The 17,371-nt window shown below is 53.5% G+C and overlaps 1 protein-coding gene across 1 annotated transcript; it reads left to right on the forward strand.

The window, feature by feature from the left end:
* Nucleotides 1-155: 155 nt before the first annotated feature.
* On the forward strand, nt 156-15,029 carry COLEC11 (collectin subfamily member 11; the record flags this gene model as incomplete). Its single annotated transcript, XM_080711465.1, has 6 exons — nt 156-288; nt 3,644-3,715; nt 10,671-10,742; nt 12,864-12,917; nt 14,398-14,493; nt 14,620-15,029. The coding sequence occupies 6 exons, from the start codon at nt 156-158 to the stop codon at nt 15,027-15,029; spliced, it is 837 nt and encodes a 278-aa protein (XP_080567591.1).
* Between the last annotated feature and the right edge of the window lie 2,342 nt (nt 15,030-17,371).

Consider the following 17,371-nt stretch of genomic DNA (forward strand, 5'->3'; position numbering starts at 1 on the left):
GGGCTGGGCTTGCCCAGTGCCCCATCTGCCCCGGCGGCCATGTGGACCCTCGTGGAGATGCACCGGCTGCAGGCGCCAGGACCTGGAGGGGCTGCTGCTCACAGACACACACACGGTTCTTCCTTCCTCCTCAGGAGTGGGTGCCCGTGCTCACGATGGAGCGGGACCGGGCTCTCGTGGGCGTGCTGATCAGCCTGGCCGTCGTCCTGTCGCTGCTGCCATCTGGATGTCCTCAGCAGACCGCGGAGGATGCCTGCTCTGTGCAGATCCTCGTCCCAGGCCTCAAAGGTAACCGTCCTGCTCGGCTGTGACCCGGGGGTGGCTTGGGAGCCTCTGTGCAGTCAGGAAACTTGCAGAAGAGCACAAGGACTGGCTCTGGTTCCCCTGAACCCTGAGCAATTGTGCCCGTCTATCTATTGGACCTCAGTTTCCCCATCTGCAAAGTAAAAGGTCGGACTATGTGATGTTTTCCTGCCATGGAATTGTGTTGTTCTGAAGTTAGCAATCTATTTGCGACTTAGCTTTCCCCACGGAACCCAGCTGAGGCTCCTGGTGTTTGTCAGCCGAGCCTGCGTGAGCCCAGCCTGGGAGGCTCTCCTTTGGTCCCTTATTACAAACAAGGGCCTTGAGGCTCGGAGGTCCAGCAATTTGCCTAAGACTCTACAGGGCGTTCCTGACAGTTGTTCCTTTTGTGTGTGTGTAGTACTGGGGATGGAACCCAGGGGCATTCTACCTCCAAGCTATACCCCTGGCCCTATTTTTCATTCTTTACTTTGAAACAGGGTCTCACTGAATTGCAAAGGGCCTTACTAAGTAGCTGAGGCTGACCATGAACCGTGATTCTCCTGTCTCAGCCTCTCAAGTGCTGGGATTACAAGCGTGCGCCACCACATGCCCAGCCCTCTCTTTTTTATTCTTTATTTTGAAACGGGGTCTGTTTTTTTCTTTTTGTTTTTTTTTCAGTACTGAGGATGAAATCCAGGAGCATTCTACCTCCAAGCTACACTCCTAGCCCTAGTTTTTATTCTTTCTTTTGAAACAGGGTCTCACTGAGTTGCAGAGGGCCTCGCCAAGTAGCTGAGGCTGGCCTCGAAGCACAGTTGTCCTCTCTCTGCCTCCCAAATGCTGGGATTACAAGCGTGCCCACCATGCCCAGCTGTGAAGCTTCCCTTGGCACACCTGACTCCCCACCCCATCTGTGCCCCGTCCCTTCTTCAGAGCAATTACTGTGCAGGCCACACTGCTCGTTCAGTAGCTCCAGCTCAAAGGCCACTCTATCAGAGAGTCTGTTTGGTCTTCCAGCCTAAATCATACCATTTTTGCTGCAGTCTCATTTCAGTATCCTGCGTTGCTAGTGAGAATTCTTGTCAACCTCATCGGCATGCGTGCAGGCCTTAGTGTGTGTGTGTGTGTGTGTGTGTGTGTGTGTGTTTTCCCTCTTGGGTAGCTTGCAGAATTTTCTCTTTCTTCTTGACGTTCTGCACTCTGACGTGACTACATTGTTCCCGCTGGTCTCTGCGGCCGATTCCTGCTATTCTTTGATGTCTTCTTAGTACTGGGGAACTGTAGCCAAGCCTGCACGCTCACTAGGCTTCAAATGTCTGTTTTCCCTTTCTGAAATTCATGTAAGGCATATATCGGTATTTATGGGGTCTTTTTCCCCTTTGTATCTCTCAACTTGATTCAAAACAAAACCAGTGAAGCTTCCCAGGGCTTGTGTGGAAATTCTTGGTCCTCATATTTGGTCCTCCTCAGGGCTGGCTGTTCTCAGTTCAGCCTGTCTGCAGAGCGGATTATCTCAGAGGGGACTTGCTCACGCAGGGCTCCTGCCCCTAGCCATCGACTCTGGCGCCAGGCGCCGGCTCCTCTCCCGTCTTCCCGAGGATGGCCTGGGCACGGCCCTTCCCTCGCTCCCTTGGCGGTCACTTCTCTTGCACAGTTTGGAAGTAAGCTCTCCATGGTGCCCATCTGGATACTTGACATCTCTTGCACAACTGTCAACATTGCTCCAAGAACTGCCACCAGCATAATTTCTTTCTTTGTAAAAGGAGAGAGAGAGAGAGAGAGAGAGAGAGAGAGAGAGAGAGAGAGAACCCAGCACTTGGGAAGCGGAGACAGGAGGATCGCAGGTTGAAGCCCTTTATTCAAAAACAAAAGCAAACACAAACAAAACAAAACATAACAAAATGAGACAAAAAAAAAAAGAAAAAAAACCCCACAAAAGGTGACTGGAGGTGTAGCTTGGAGGTAAAATGTTCCTGGCTTCAATCTTCAGTACCAAAAAAGAAAAAAAAAATGGTAAGGTAAGAGAGAAAAAAATTGAGCCTTTTCAGAGACTTAGGTCACAAATGAATGAGACCAGGCAAGCTTGCGAGCCGCTGGGCTGCCCCGCGGGTGGCCGCCAGCCAGGGCCCAGCCTGGGCACTGGAGCTCCAGCTCCGCCTTCCTCTGCCTGTGGCGGTCACCTTGCTTTTCTCCCTGTTAACCTAATCTGATTGAATGTGACCCTGTTAGGGCCAGTGATCAGCTTAGGGGATTCCATTGGGAAACCCGTGCTCTCCGTTGACCGCTCACAAGTCAGGGTGTGGATGGAGTGTGGCAGGGAATTAGAGATGACTGCAGTGTCGGCCTGCACTGTCCAAGCTGACACGCAGTCTCCTGCAGGGTCTGTAGGAGGGCCAGGGTGGCAGGTAAGGGCAAGAGGCGGGGTCAAAGGCTGCGAGATGGAGTAGGCTCCCAGGCACCGGGGAAAGAGAGGCCCAGCCGAGAGCCAGCAAGAGCTGCTGGGCAGACAGATGAGAGGGCGCACCTGGCCACGTGTGAAAGACCTGGCTTCCGGGCAGACAATATGGAGGAGGATCTTAAAACCTGGGCATTAGCTGGGCGTGGTGGCACATGTTTGTGATCCCAGCATTCGGGAGGCTGAGACAGGAGGATCTTGGTGCGGACAGCCTCAGCTACTACTTAGTGAGACCCTTTGCAACTCAGTGAGACCCTGTTTCAAAATAAAGAAGAAAAAATAGGGCTGGGGGTGTAGCTTGGAGATAGAATGCCCCTGAGTTCCACCCCCAGTTTGGGAAAAAAAAAAAAAAACAAACCCAAATCCTATGCATTGTTGATAATTGGATTCAGCTGTTGATAGTTTTAGATGCCTGCTGGGAAGGCATATAAAATAGTCTGATGTTGTTTTAGGAAGATCACTTTGGTAAGGATCAGAATGGGGGCAGGGAGAGTCCCAGGCCTCCTGTGTCCCCGTCCCCAGGCAATGGAGCCCTGGGCTAGGCAGCGTCCACTGTGGGCTCCTGCTCTGGTAAAAGGGTGGTGCCAAAGGACACCCGTTTCTCTTTGCCAGAATGTCACCTTGGTGTTGGGGGTTGTGGCCAGAAGACGACTGTCACTTACTGAACGCCACCAGAAGTGGGAGCCGGGCCAGGGGGGGAATGGGGGGTGATGGTTCCAGGAAATAGTCCTAAGGATGGAACTGAGCCCAGGGACATCAGGGCAGGGCACTGCCGGTGTCGCAGAGGTGCCGGGAGCTGGCTGGCCGTGTAGGGCGAGACCCTCCCGAGGCTTGCCCCTCCACACGGTCCCCTGGTCCTGGGCGGCCAGAGCAGTTGCTAAACAGAGGTGACTCCTTCTGCAGGTGACGCGGGTGAGAAGGGAGACAAAGGCGCCCCAGGACGGCCTGGAAGAGTCGGCCCTACGGGAGAAAAAGGTACCTGAGCCCACGTGGGGGAGGAGGGAGGTGAGTTCAGGGAGGCAGACGGGGCTGCTGGGGAGCACTGGGGGCTCTGCAAGGAGCGCTCCATGGTCCTCCTCACGGCCCTAAGAAATAGAGTGCGTCCTGGGAACGCAGCCGGCTCTCTGGCCCCCACAACTCTCTGGCTGTGTCTGGAAAACCGGAGGGAGGATGTGCGTGAGCAGGAGACGGAGGTGAGCCGGCTCCGCTGTGTGAGTGGCCAGGGACAGGGCGAGCCTGGGGCTGGACAGCGCTCTCCCCCAGGAGCGCGTGGCCCGGCCACCTGTGAGCGGCACCATGGCTCTCAAGCATGTAGGTCACGCATGCAAACAGACAGATGTGCGACAGAACCGGTTATATGGGTAAAGACTAGGTATACATGTAAAAGAATAGAGCGTGATCACATGGGATGAGAACACACGTGTAAAGGGGCTGGGTCATACATGTAGAGGGGCTAGCATAGATACACACAGGAGCCTGAGCCTCCGTGGACCAAGGGAGCCAGGACATGTAGGTACAGGAGCTAGAACATAGATAGGAAGGAGCGGGAGCACTCTCGTAAAGGAGGAGGCTCATACGTGTACAGTCGGACGCGCTGAGCAGCAGGTGTTCAGTAAGTGGCTGTCAGCATCTGTAGGATGTAACTGTTTTTAGGATTCTAACTTTTTTTTTTTTTTTTGTAGTATTGGGCATAGAACCCAGAGGCATTATACCTCTGAGCTACACCCCCAGCCCTATTTTTTATTCTTTATTTTGAGACAGGGTCTCACTACGTTGCGGCACTGAGTAGCTGAGGCTGTCCGCAAACCTCCGGTCTCAGCCTCCCGAATGCTGGGATTACAAGTGTGCGCCCACGCCTAGCTCGCCATCCTGTATCTCTGTTCCTTTGTTGAAGATCATGTGATTGCATATGCCTGGCTTTATTTATGGGCTGTCTCTCACGCTTTCTTGGTCTGCGTCTGTTTTTATGCTAGTGTTTGTTTTTTGCCAGTACGTCATTTTCATGACCGTAGGTCTGTAATTTGAGAGTGGGAAATGTGGTGCCCTCAGCTCCCCGGCTTTGTTTATTCTCAAGAGTGCCTTAGCTACATGTCGCCTTTTGTGGTGCCATGTGAATTCTAGGATTGTTTTTTCTCTTTAGGTGAGAAGTGTCTTTGGCATTTCAATAGGGCTTTCTTTGAACTGTATATTGCTTTGAGTAGTGTGGGCATTTTGATGATACAAGTTCTTCTGATCCATGAACATAGGATATCTTTCTTTTTATTTGTGTCATCTTTACTTTCCTTCATCGGTGTTTTATAGTTTTTAATGCACAGATATTTTTTTCTCCTTCAAATGTATTCCTAAGTATTTCATTAATTTTTTTTCCCTGTGTGTGTGTGTGTGGTCCTGGGGATTGAATCCAGGGGTATTCTACCTCCAAACTACACCCCCAGCCCTATTTTTTTTTTTTTTGATAGAGTCTTTAGCATTTTCCTTATGTAAGATCATGCTATGCTATTTGCAAACTGAGTCAATTTTACTTCTTTTTAATTTGAATGCCTTTGTGTGTGTGTGTGTGTGTGTGTGTGTGTGTGTGTGTGGTAATGGAGATTAACCCCAGGGGCATCTACCTCTGAGCTACACCCCCAGCCTTATTTTTTATTCTTTATTTGAAACAGGATGAGAATAACTCACTAAGTGGCAGAGAGCCTCACTAAGTAGCTGAGGCTGTCTGCGAACCGTGATCTTTCTCTCAGCCTCCCGAATGCTGGGATTACAAGCGTGCACCCCACGCCCGGCGAGTGCGGGGATGACAAGTGTGTGCCCACGCCTGGCTGGTGAGGGCTGTTTCTACCATTGCGATTCCTTCTGAGATTGTTAGAAGACTAATACTTCATATTTATTTTCCTAGCTTTGGAGATGGGTGTGAGGCCCTCCGTTCAGATTCAGATGCCTTAGCACCGTTCTGTTTTCCGCATTCCTTTCAATGCTCCTGTAAGCCCTGCGGGCTGTGCTCTCTGGGCCTGCTTGCTCCATTGCCCAGGGCCGCTTTCGGGAGCATTTGATTGTCTATGGAGGAGGCCAGGGTGGGGCTCATGGCCACAGCTATTGGGCATCTCGGCCATGAGCCAGCACACGCAGCTGCAGCCGGGCGGGTGGGATGCCTGCCTAGCCCTCCAGAGCACAGGAGGGCGAGTGTCCTTGTGACCAGCCCAAGGGCCAGAGCTGTGCTTCCTCTTGGAGCTACAATTCCAGGCTGCTGTAGGCTTTGGACTTGGACCTGGGGAAGGAGACTGGGTGTTTGCAGAAGCATCAGGAGGTGCTGAAGCGCCTCTTCCTCTAAGAAACTCTACCCCAGTCCTGCTTCATCTCCAGCTCCTGTTGGCCCATTGGTGTCAGACCCTGGGCCAACAGATAGAGAATCCCCAGCCCCGTCCAGGTGCAGTTCTCATGTGGACACGACACCAACCACTTGGTCCTCCAATGGCCTTGGCTGCCTAGAGCTTTTCTTGTCTTGGGTTTTATGTCTAGCAGCTGCAAATACGACCCTGTTGGTAGCTGAGCTTGGCCTTCACCTCCTGCCAGTGTCCTCCGATGTGCGATCTGTGTGGCCACAAACTGTGTAGGGTCCGGTGGCCTCCCCCACCACCCTGTCCTGGAGCACGCTCCCATGAGTCCTTACTCTCCTCCCTCTGTCCCTGCAGCGTGGAGTTATCTGAAAACCGGGCATGGTGGTGTGTCCACCTCCCAGCTGCTTGGGAGGTGGAGGGAGTAGTATCACTTGAGCCCGTGAGTTCAAGACCAGCCTGGGCAATGTACTAAAATCTCTTTTAAAAAATAAAATGGAAGCCGGGCCTAGTGGCTCATGCTTGTAATCCCAGAGCTTGGGAGGCTGATACAGGAGGATTGCACATGTTTGAAGCCAGCTTCAGTTACTTAGTGAGGCTCTCAGCAACTTAGTGAGACCCTGTTTCCAAATAAAGTATAAAATAGGTCTGGGAGTATAGCCCAGAGGTAGAAAAGCCCCTGGGTTCCACCTCCAGTACCACAAAAATAAAATAAAATAAAATAAAATAAAATAAAATAAAACAAAGAAGCCAGGCATGGTGGTGCATGCTTTTAATCCCAGCATTCGGGAGGCTGGACAGGAGTATTGAGGTTTGCATTCGGCCTCAGCTACTACTTACTTAGTGAGGCCCTTCGCAATGCAATGAGACCCTGATTCAAAATAAAGAATAAAAAATAGGGCTGGGGAATGTAGCTTGGAGGTAGAATGCCCCTGGGTAGAATGCGAAAACAAAACAAAACAATATATATATATACATATATACATATATACATATACATATACATATACATATACATATATATATATATATATATATATATATATATATATCTTGAGGTTTAATATCTATGAGCATCTTTGAAATCTGGGAATGAACTCAGCCAGGGCTAAATCCCCAGTCCATGGGCTCGGTTTGGCTCCGGGTGCGGGGGCTGCCCCACCTGGGTGTAGAAGCAGGTCTGTGGCTGAGGCTTTTGGCCGCCTCCTGGCCTGCACCCTCTGCTTGCTCCTGAGGGGGCTCCGCCTATGCAGCTGACGCTCCTGTTAAACTGCAGAGCTGGCTTCAGGAGGTGGCGGGGAGGCTGCACAAGTGTCAGCAGGCCCAGGTGCTGCTTCCACGGGGCTGGGCTGCCTGGGGTGGCTTGGGGAGGCTCTGGACAGATCAGCTTCTACCAGCTGCAGGCTGTGCAGGGGCCGGCCCACAGCAGGAGCTGCCTGGAACTGCCACGTTGAGCAGCCCCTACCGAGGAGGAGAACCTGCTGGTGGGGTGCCTTTCTGAGACCCAGTTTCTAAGCTGTGGGCTGTGTGGAAACAGTAGGTACGCTGCTGATGTGACCCTAATGTGTCTCAGCCTTCTCCACGGTGTCTAGTTCCTGGTCCCACGCTGCAGCAGAGAGCATTGGCCGACCCTCTGCAACAGGGGCCGGGCCTCCTGGCTCCAGCAAAGGCAGAGGCAGCCACACACCAGCAGTGGGCTCTGCGTTCCGCAGCATGCCATTATCCTCATTAAAAATCGCCGAGGAAGCCGGGAGTGGTGGCGCACGCTTGTAATCCCAGCACTTGGGAGGCTGAGACAGGAGGATCACATAGGTTCGAAGCCAGCCTCAGCTACTTAGTGAGGCTCTCAGCAACTTAAGTGAGACCCCGTTTCCAAATAAAAATATAAAATGGGTCTGGGAGTATAGCCCAGAGGTAGAAAGCCTCTGGGTTCCACCTCCAGTACCACCAAAAAAAAAAAAAAAAAAAAAAAAAAATCGCCGAGGAAGCTGAATTTCAAGCCCTCCTCTCGCCTGTCTCCACTTCAAAGGACTGTGCAGGATCTTCATTAAAGTGAACGTGAACCGTGCGCCTCCTGAGGGCTGCGGGCTCCAGCTCCAGTGGAGAACAAACAGGAGGCGCTTCTTGTCAGCGTCAGGGACACGGGCAGCACTCTGGGATCACAGATCTCAGCCGGCGTCCCTGACACTGGGGCCCACTGGGACTGCAGGAAGGGCGCGTGGAGGAGCTGGCCCAGGAGTAGTCAGCTGGGGACAGTCCTGAGAAAGACAGTGTCTCCTCAACCGGGCTCTTCTGGCCACGTGAAGAGAGTCCAGGATGAGGGGAGCCTGGTGCTCCACGGGGGCTGCCATTACAACAGACACAGTTCAGGGATGGAGATCCAGCAGGGCGGTGCCTGGCAGGGTCTCCTGGTGGCTTCTTCTTCCTGTAAGGACCGTAGCCCCGCCCTCGTGACGTTGTCTAACCCTGGCCACCTCCTGAGGCTCCACCTCCTGGGGCTGGGGCTTTGATGTGAGGATTGAGGGCGTTATTCAGTCCAGGGCAGCAGGCTGTGTCTGCAGCTCCTGCGTGGGCACCCTGTACCTATACTCCCAAGGGCTTGCCAACTCTGCCTCACAAGTACCCCTCCAATCCGGCCCCTTTTTCCCATTCCCCCAGGCTCTGATAGATGTCTACCTTTATCCCTGGACCTCTGCCCCTACCTGTCTCCATTTTTTTTTTTTTTTTTTTTTTGGTGGTACTGGGATTCCTGGAAGCCCTTCTACCTCTGGGCTACACTCCCAGACCTATTTTTTATATTTTTATTTGGAAACAGGGTCTCTTAAGCCAGTGCAGCTGGCTTCAAACCTGTGCGATCCTCCTGTCTCCGCCTCCCAAGAGCGGGGATTACAAGCATGTGCCACCACGCCTGGCTTCCTTTTTGTGTGTGTGTGTGGTACTGGGGATGGAACCCAGGGGCATTCTACCTCCAAGCTACACCCCCAGCCCTATATTTTATTCTTTATTTTGAAACAGTGTTTCACTAAGTTGCAGAGGCCTCACTAAGTAGCTGAGGTTGTCTGCGAACCAGGATCCTCCTGTCTCAGCCTCCGGAATGCTGGGATTACAAGTGTGTGCCACCGCGCACGGTTCCATCTCTTCACCAGTAGCTCCCCAGGCAGGAATCAGATTGCTCGCTCTGCTGTCCCCAGTCGTCCCGTCCCTGATGTGGACGCAGCGCAGCCTACTCTCATGCCACGCCTCTGTCCCCTGGTGGTCAGGGCCCTGGGGCTCCCCTCTGCCCACTGCCTCTTCTGCCATTACCCTCGTTCTGTTTCAATTGCTGGGTTGTCCCCAGGTCTCCCCAGCGGACCCAGCTGTTGCTCACACCCCAGCACCACGCACTGTACGGGCCCAGGACTGTGCCGGTGTGGCATGGGAGCCCAGGCCCTGCGGCCCTCCTGGCACCCCAGGCTGCAGGAGGCCCAGCTGCCACCACGCCAGCTCCTGGATCAGGAGGTCCCGCTTCTCGGTCTGGTTCTACAGTGTTCATAAACCCTGAGTCGCTTCTGCGGAAGCGATCGGAGGATCATTTTATTAGAGGACAGAAGCATGCAGGTGTGCTTCGGAAATTGGCACTTGATTCTGTGACCCTCCCACGGCAGCCTGACTCCCCGAGTGCTGTCCTCTGGTCTCCTCCTATTCTGGGTCCGGGAACACCTTCTCCACTCTCAGCCCTGGGCTCTGGCGGGCAGCCCTGGGCTGTCAGGAGCATGGCTGTAGTGCAGTGTGGGCGTCGCCTGCCCTCCTGGGAGAGCGGCTTGCTCTGGGCTTCCGTCTGTTTCCGCCACTCGGTGGGCTGTGCGGCCGCCCGTGAGCGTGTCCGCCTGCGGTGGCACTCTTAAATCGAGTGGGTTGCCCGCTCCTTCCCCGGCGTTCCTGTGCACCTGCTTCCCGCTCCTTAGTTTGGTGTGTGGTAGGGGGGAGCCGCCAGCGGTCAAGCAGGAGCGGTTGCCCAGGGTGTAAAACCTTTGTGGGAGAAAAACTTGGCCCTGAGCCCTTCTGTCTTCTGATTACCTTGCTTGGGGGCTGGGCTACCACAGCCTCTCTTAGTCCAGTGACCAGAGGGACGGTATTGGGCGACACGATGGGCACGCGGCCAAGCTTGTTCCATCTTGCCAGGGATGAGAGAAGAGGGGGCAAGGGCTTGCTGCCCCATGCTGACAGGTGCCAGCAGGGGGACCTGGGACAGGCGCTTGCTGGAGAACAGGCCGAATGCCCAGCCAAGCAAGGAAGTGGCCCAGGCTCCTGCCCGGCTCCCTTCCCTCCTGGACCACACTTCAAATGCAGCCAGCGAGGAGCCCAGGGCTTTGCCACCTGACACACGTCCGGGTGGTCTCAGGAGCGCCCTGATATGTTTGCTCACAGAACTGCAAGCCGTGGTTGGGTTTGGGTGCAGGAGTAAGAGCTGGCAGCACCATCCTGCTGGGCTGGAGGACAGACTGGCCCTCCCGTAATGATTTGTGTGTGTGTGTGTGTGTGTGTGTGCACGCGCGTGTTGATAAGGAGGCACGTCGGGCCGCCTGTGCATCAACCAACTGTGATCTTACTGTTTTCTACAGGAGACATGGGGGACAAAGGACAGAAAGGCAGCGTGGGCCGCCACGGAAAGATTGGGCCCATCGGGGCGAAAGGTATCTCCAAGCGGTTCTCCCTCCCCTCCCTTCCCCAGGCCCGCGGCGTCTGAGCGCAGCAGCGGGCTGAGCCCTCTCGCCTGGCATGGTGGCGCATGCTTGTAATCCCAGCAATTGGGAGGCTGAGACCGGAGGATCATAGTTCGTGGCCAGCCTCAGCTACTTAGTGAAGTGAGGCCCTTTGCAACTCTGTGAGACCCAGTTTCAAAGTAAAGAATAAAAAATAGGGCTGGGGGTGTAGCTCAGAGGTAGAATGCTCCTGGGTTCCATCCCCAGTACTGGAAAAAAACAAAACTGAGTACCAGGGAGCTGGGGGGAGAAGCAGGATCTCCTGAGTTCCATCCCCAGTACCACAAAATAAAATCTGCCATTTCAGCTGTCTTTAAGTGTACAATTCAGTGGCATTAAGTACTTTGCAATGGGCCCAACCATCACCACTATCTATTTTCAAAACCTTTCCATTACCCCAAAGAGAAACTTTACACTTATTGACCAATATCTCCCCATCTTCCTTCCAGACCTGATAACCCTAGCCTGCAGCTTTCTGTCTCTACATATCTGTCTATTCCAAGTATTTCTCAGAAGTGGAAACATAGTTTTTGTTTTTTTGTATCTGGCTTATTTATTTATTTATTTATTTATTTATTGGTGGTGCTGGGGATCAAAACCTTCTACCTCCAGGCTGTACTCCCAGATCTATTTTATGTTCTTATTTGGAAACAGTTGTTGTTTAGTGTAATATGTTCAAAGATCACCCATGTTGAGGCAGGTGCCAGAATCCCCTTCCTTTTATTTATTTATTTATTTATTTATTTATTTTTATTTTTATTTTTATTTTTTTGTGGTACTGGGGGTGGAACCCAGAGGCTTTCTACCTCTGGGCTGTACTCCCAGACCTATTTTATATTTTATTTGGAAACGGGGTCTAAGTTGCTGAGAGCCTTACTAAGTAGCTGAGGCTGGCTTCGAACCTGTGCGATCCTCCTGTCTCAGCCTCCCAAGCGCGGGGATTACAAGTGTGCGCCACCACGCCCGGCAATTCCCTTCCTTTTAAAGGCTGAATAATATTCCATCGCATGGACATACCACACGTTGTTTGTCTATCATCTGTCTATGAGCATGGGTGTTTCCACCTGTTGGCTATTGTAAATGATGGCCTAGTGAATATTGGTATATAACTAGGAATCTATATATTTTTAGTATGCAACATGTGCTCTGGAAAGATTTCAAGTCTCCCCAAAGAACAATTTGCCAAGACCACCCCTATTTGGTTGCTTATGTGACTTGCTTGTCTTTGAGACAGTCACCCTGGGCTCTTGTCAAATTTTCAGTCACTTTCAAGGCCTCGATGTTGGTTGAAAGAACTCAGAGGGCCGAGTTAGATGGTGACGGCCAAGCTCCTTCCTCTGAATGCGAGTGGACTGGGTGTTCAGATGGGAGGCCGCTGTCCTCCATGGGGACATGCAGTTCTCCCAGTGAGAGGGAAGACGGTGCTTCAGGAATGCCCACCCGACTCCTGAGCCATGACCCATGGTTTGATTTTACAGTAGCCAGGAAGTTTGCTGCTGTCATTTCATGAAACACATTGTTCTAGAAGTCAAGAAAAATCAAGGGCAAGGGGTTACGTGGTTAGCAGGAGGTTGGACCAAGGCTCCTGGCGTCTGGATCTTCCAGAACGCCATGCTGCCTGGAGAGAGTCAGAGGGACTTGGGTTTCTACGTGGAGTTAAAAGCACGTCCACCCTTCCTGGATCAGGCGTTGCTAAACACAACTCCAGCTCTGACCCCCTAACCCTTCTGGGCTTCCCTGCTGCTAGGAGGGGCAGGCGGCGCTGGGGTGAGGACCGTCACCCCGCTCGTGGTGCTGAGGACTCCTGGGAGCTGCCTGCAGAGTGCTCTGGATCACCGGGAGTCCCAGAAAGGCCTGTCATCTGCATTCATGAGCAAAGCCTCAAGAGTCCTCCAACCACGTTCCATGGCTCCCCATGTTCATGGAGCAGAGTGGGGTCTGGCGCAGGGGCGGGCACTGCAGATAAAAGAAATGGCCTGCCTGACTTTGATGTGCTGTACTCAGAGCCCATCGCCTCTGCTGCGTCACCTCTATTCTGCTTCTCTTTTCCAGGAGATAAAGGAGATCCTGGAGACATGGGACCCCCCGGCCCCAGTGGGGAGCCAGGTATGACACAAAGACCGAGATTTTTAATAAAACGGACTGAAGCCGGGTGTGGGGGCGCACACTTGTAATCCCAGCATTCAGGAGGCTGAGACCGGAGGATCACGGTTCGCGGACAGCCTCAGCTACTTAGTGAGGCCCTCTGCAACTCAGATCTGGTTTCAAAATAAAGAATAAAAAAAAAAAATAGGGCAGGGTGTGTATCTCGGAGGTCAAATGCCCCTGGGTTACATCCCCAAACCCGCCAAAAAAAAAAAAAAAAAAAAAAAAAAGAAGGACTGAAACGGTACTTTACTTTTTGTGGTACTGAGTACTGAAACCAAGGCTGTTCTACCTCTGAGCTGCACCCCCAGCCCTATTCTATCTGCTCCATGTCTGGTCCCACGAGGGTTTGCTCAGAGTCCCGTATGCCCTCCCGTTCTGCCTGCATCCTGATGAGATGTCCCAGGCCCGCCTCCGTGTGTCCCTGTGAGGGACACCTGGGTCCTTCAGCAGCCCCTTGTCCGTTGGCTCTTCCAACCTTTTCACCACCCCCACCTCAGCCCTGCTGCTTACCTGCGGGTGCACCTGTGGTCACTCTCAACTCCTCCCCAGCGGCCTCCAAGACTCCTATGCATGCACTGAGGACCCTGGACTTACCCTGCCCAGACACGTACCGAGATTCCACCTGACTGTCCGGGGCTCCATCCACAGGCGCCCTGCAGGGGCTCTGGGCTAGATGCTACCTCCTCTTCTCCCCAGCTTGCTGGTGCTCGGCAGTTTTTGTTTTTTTGTTTTTTTTTTGCGGTACTGGGGATGGAAGCCAGGGGCATTCTACCTCTGAGTTACACTCCCACCCAGTCCATTTTTTTTTTTGACTCTTTGTTTTGAAACAGGGTCTCACTGCGTTGCAAAGGGCCTAAGTGGCTGAGGCTGTCTGCGAACCGTGACCCTCCTGTCTCAGCCTCCCAAATGCTGGGATGACAAGTGTGCACCACCACGCCCGGCTTTGGTGCTCAGTATCTTGAGTCTCACTAGCTCTGTCCCCAGGATGGTCTAGTGTCTCCAGTGCCACCCCTCAGGCTCCCTAGGACTCCTGCAGCGATCTCCCGCTGCCCCCAGGGCCCCTCTTACCCCGCACACCTCTGCTGTCTCCCAGCCGCAGCCAAGTGACCTTCAAACACACGGGCACTGGTGCCATCATCATCCAGTCTGTTGAGTGACAGCTCTGTCTGGGGGAGGGTGCTCTTCCTCTCCTGAGCCCTGCCCCCCGGCTTAACCCTTTTTGTTTTTTTGTGTGTGGTCCTAGGGATGGAACCCTTCTCTGGGCTACACTCCCAGACCCATTTTTATATTTTTATTTGGAAACAAGATCTCTTAAGCCAGCGAGGCTGGCTTCGAACCTTCGTGATCCTCCTGTCTCCACCTCCCAACCTCGGGGATTACAAACCTGCACCACCACGCCCGGCTTGGGCTTAACCCTCCATGGGCTCCATTCCTGCAGGGATTCCTTGTGAGTGCAGCCAGCTGAGGAAGGCCATCGGGGAGATGGACAACCAGGTCACCCAGCTGACGACCGAGTTAAAATTCATAAAAAACGGTATGTTGGGCTGAGGTTTCCCTTCTCCCGAGCCCCCACCTGCCACCGTCCACTGCGCGTGCTGGCCGGCCGGGCGCGGTGTGCCTCTCGAGTCTGTTTATAGAAATACAAGTGCTGGCCTTTCAGCACTGCCCTCCCCCGCAGCTGTCGCCGGCGTGCGAGAGACTGAGAACAAGATCTACCTGCTGGTGAAGGAGGAGAAGAGGTACGCGGACGCCCAGCTGGCCTGCCAGGGGCGGGGCGGCACGCTGAGCATGCCCAAGGACGAGGCGGCCAATGGGCTGATGGCCGCGTACCTGGCGCAGGCCGGCCTGGCCCGTGTCTTCATTGGCATCAACGACCTGGAGAGAGAGGGTGCCTTCGTGTACTCCGACCGCTCCCCCATGCAGACCTTCAACAAGTGGCGCAGCGGCGAGCCCAACAACGCCTTCGACGAGGAGGACTGCGTGGAGATGGTGGCCTCGGGGGGCTGGAACGACGTGGCCTGCCACACCACCATGTACTTCATGTGCGAATTCGACAAGGAGAGCGTGTGAGCTAGAGGCTTGTGGTGGGAGGGCCGACCGCCGGGCCTTCCAGAATGGTGCATGGTAGGAGGGCAGTGTTTCTGGGCGCTCCTCCTGAAGAAGCCGAGTTTTCTTACCTGTATTATAGCCAAGATGTTCATTATGAAATTATTACTCAGAGTCACTCCGCCCTACAGCTCTCGCCTGGGTCCAGCTGTGAAATGCAGTCCCTGAATATTTCGCTAGCTAAGTGCAAGCAGTTGTCGCGGAGGCTGGGATGACGACTTGCCTTTTAATTTCCAAATGGAAGAGAACCCAATTGACGGTGACCGATGTTCCTATAAGGGACACCGGGATATAGGTTCCTTTTCCCTATACACCAAGTAGACACAGTTTTGCTTTGCTTCAAACCCAGATTTCAGGAGAACAGAAATAAATTCTCCCAACTTTAGCGTGGGCCTGTAGCATCATTTGGCCGTCTTAACTCCTTCCAAGGCTGTGTTAGTTGTCGGCTGCCCGTAGATGACTGCCCCATGCCTCAGTGGCCGGGGAGGCGTCTGTGGGTCCGCAGAGCCCGGCTGAGCCCTCTGCCTCGGGTTCTCACTGGCCGGAGCCGAGCCACTTACCCCGCGGTTTTGGCAGGGTCAGCTGCCTGTGGGCTGCGGGTCTGCCGGCCAGGGTCTGCCCTCACTGCCACGACACACGGCTTCTTGGAGGGGCAGCTCGACATGGAGTCAGCTTCCTCAGGGCAGCAAGGACGAGCCAAAGAGAGACCCCTGAGCCGGGAGGGACGTCCTTCCACATTGGCTCTGGTCGGCTCGAGTGAATGGCTCAGGAGGTGGTGCGGGGGCCACGGGGAGCCTTCGTGGGGAGCCTTCCTCAGTCCCCACGGCTCTTTCTCTTTTGGCATTCCACATTCCCTAGTTAAAAAAAAAAATCTTTGTTTTCCTAGGGACATACATGCATGCACTTGCAATCCTAGAGGGATTGCAACCCCAGCTTGTGTTTGCTTGGGATTCTGTCTTTTTTTTGTGGCACTGGGGATTGAACGTGGGGACATTCTACCTCTGAGCTGCATCTCCAGCTCTGTTTTGTCTCCTTTATTTGGAAACAGGGTCTCACCAAGTTCTGGAGGACCTCACAAAGTAGCTGAGGCTGGCTGTGAACCTGTGATCCTCTTGCCTCCGCCTCCCAGGCACTGGGATTACAAGCGTGTCCACCACGCCCGGCCTGGATTCTCCTTTTAAGGATGTTTCATGGTGAGCTGCCTTGGGAGAGGAGAACGGCATCTCCCTCCACCAGCATCCCCTCTGGAGACAAGGCAGGCAGGCTTGTGTGCAGCCTTGGAGACAGTGACGGTGGCTCTCTCAGGCCAACGGGCAGGCATGCTCCTGCCCAGCATACTAAAGATGAGGTCTGCAGCTAGAGAAAAGTGAATGCGTGCTTACTGCCTGCTACAAACGATTTGGGTTCTCTGAGCTCCAGGGTTTCTGTGAGCTCCACACTGCATGGTTTGTGAGTAGGGCAAATCTTAGATGCTTTACAATTAAAAAAAAAATTTTTTTTGTATTAGGGATTGAATTCAAGGGCATTCTATCTCCAAGCTATACCCCTAGCACAATTTTATTTTTATTTTGAAACAGAGTCTTGCTAGGTTGAAGAGAGTCTCACTACTTGCTGAGGCTATTCTTGAACCTGCGAGCCTCCTGTCTCAGCCTCCCAGGTACTGGGACTACAGGTGTGCACCACCACTCTTGGCTGACCCTTCACAGTTTTTGACGGGAGTTTCTGGAAACTTCCAAGGATTTATTCACCTCACTGGAAGAGCATAGCAAACAAGTGTATTATTCAGGTCTCAGGGGTCTGAGAGGTACCTGACGTGGTGAGAAGATGGGTTCTCTACCTTTGTGGGGCCAAGAGTAGAATTAAATGAATGATGTGTAGGCAGAGGAGCTCGTGTGAAGAGCTCCCTGTTGGGGTCCTCCAAGGACGCCACATCTTTTGCGTCCTCTGTCCAGGCTGACCAGGAGAGGCCTGCCTTCCTGCTGGTGCCCACCTCCTTCCAGCACAGCCGGCCTCAGGACATGTGCACCGTTGGCTACATGTTTCTTATGTGTCCACTCTGTCTGACCCAAATGGGCCCCAGCTTTCAGATAGCCTCTCCTCCAGCATATGAACCGGGCGTGCCGTATCCAGGGGACAGTGATGTGGAGGGAGAGAGGAAGACGGCTACGTCCTCAGAGATCCCTGCTCCTGGTCTGGCGCAGACTGAGCCCGGTCCATCTTCCTCCTCAGGGACACAGGGCTTCCCCACACCACGCCCCACCTGCCAGGGCACTGGTGTCCTTAGCGGGGCCTCGAGAAGGACAGCA

The sequence above is a fragment of the Muscardinus avellanarius genome, assembly GCF_963383645.1.
Source record: "Muscardinus avellanarius genome assembly, chromosome: 15".
In the NCBI taxonomy this organism is placed as follows: Eukaryota; Metazoa; Chordata; class Mammalia; order Rodentia; family Gliridae; genus Muscardinus; species Muscardinus avellanarius.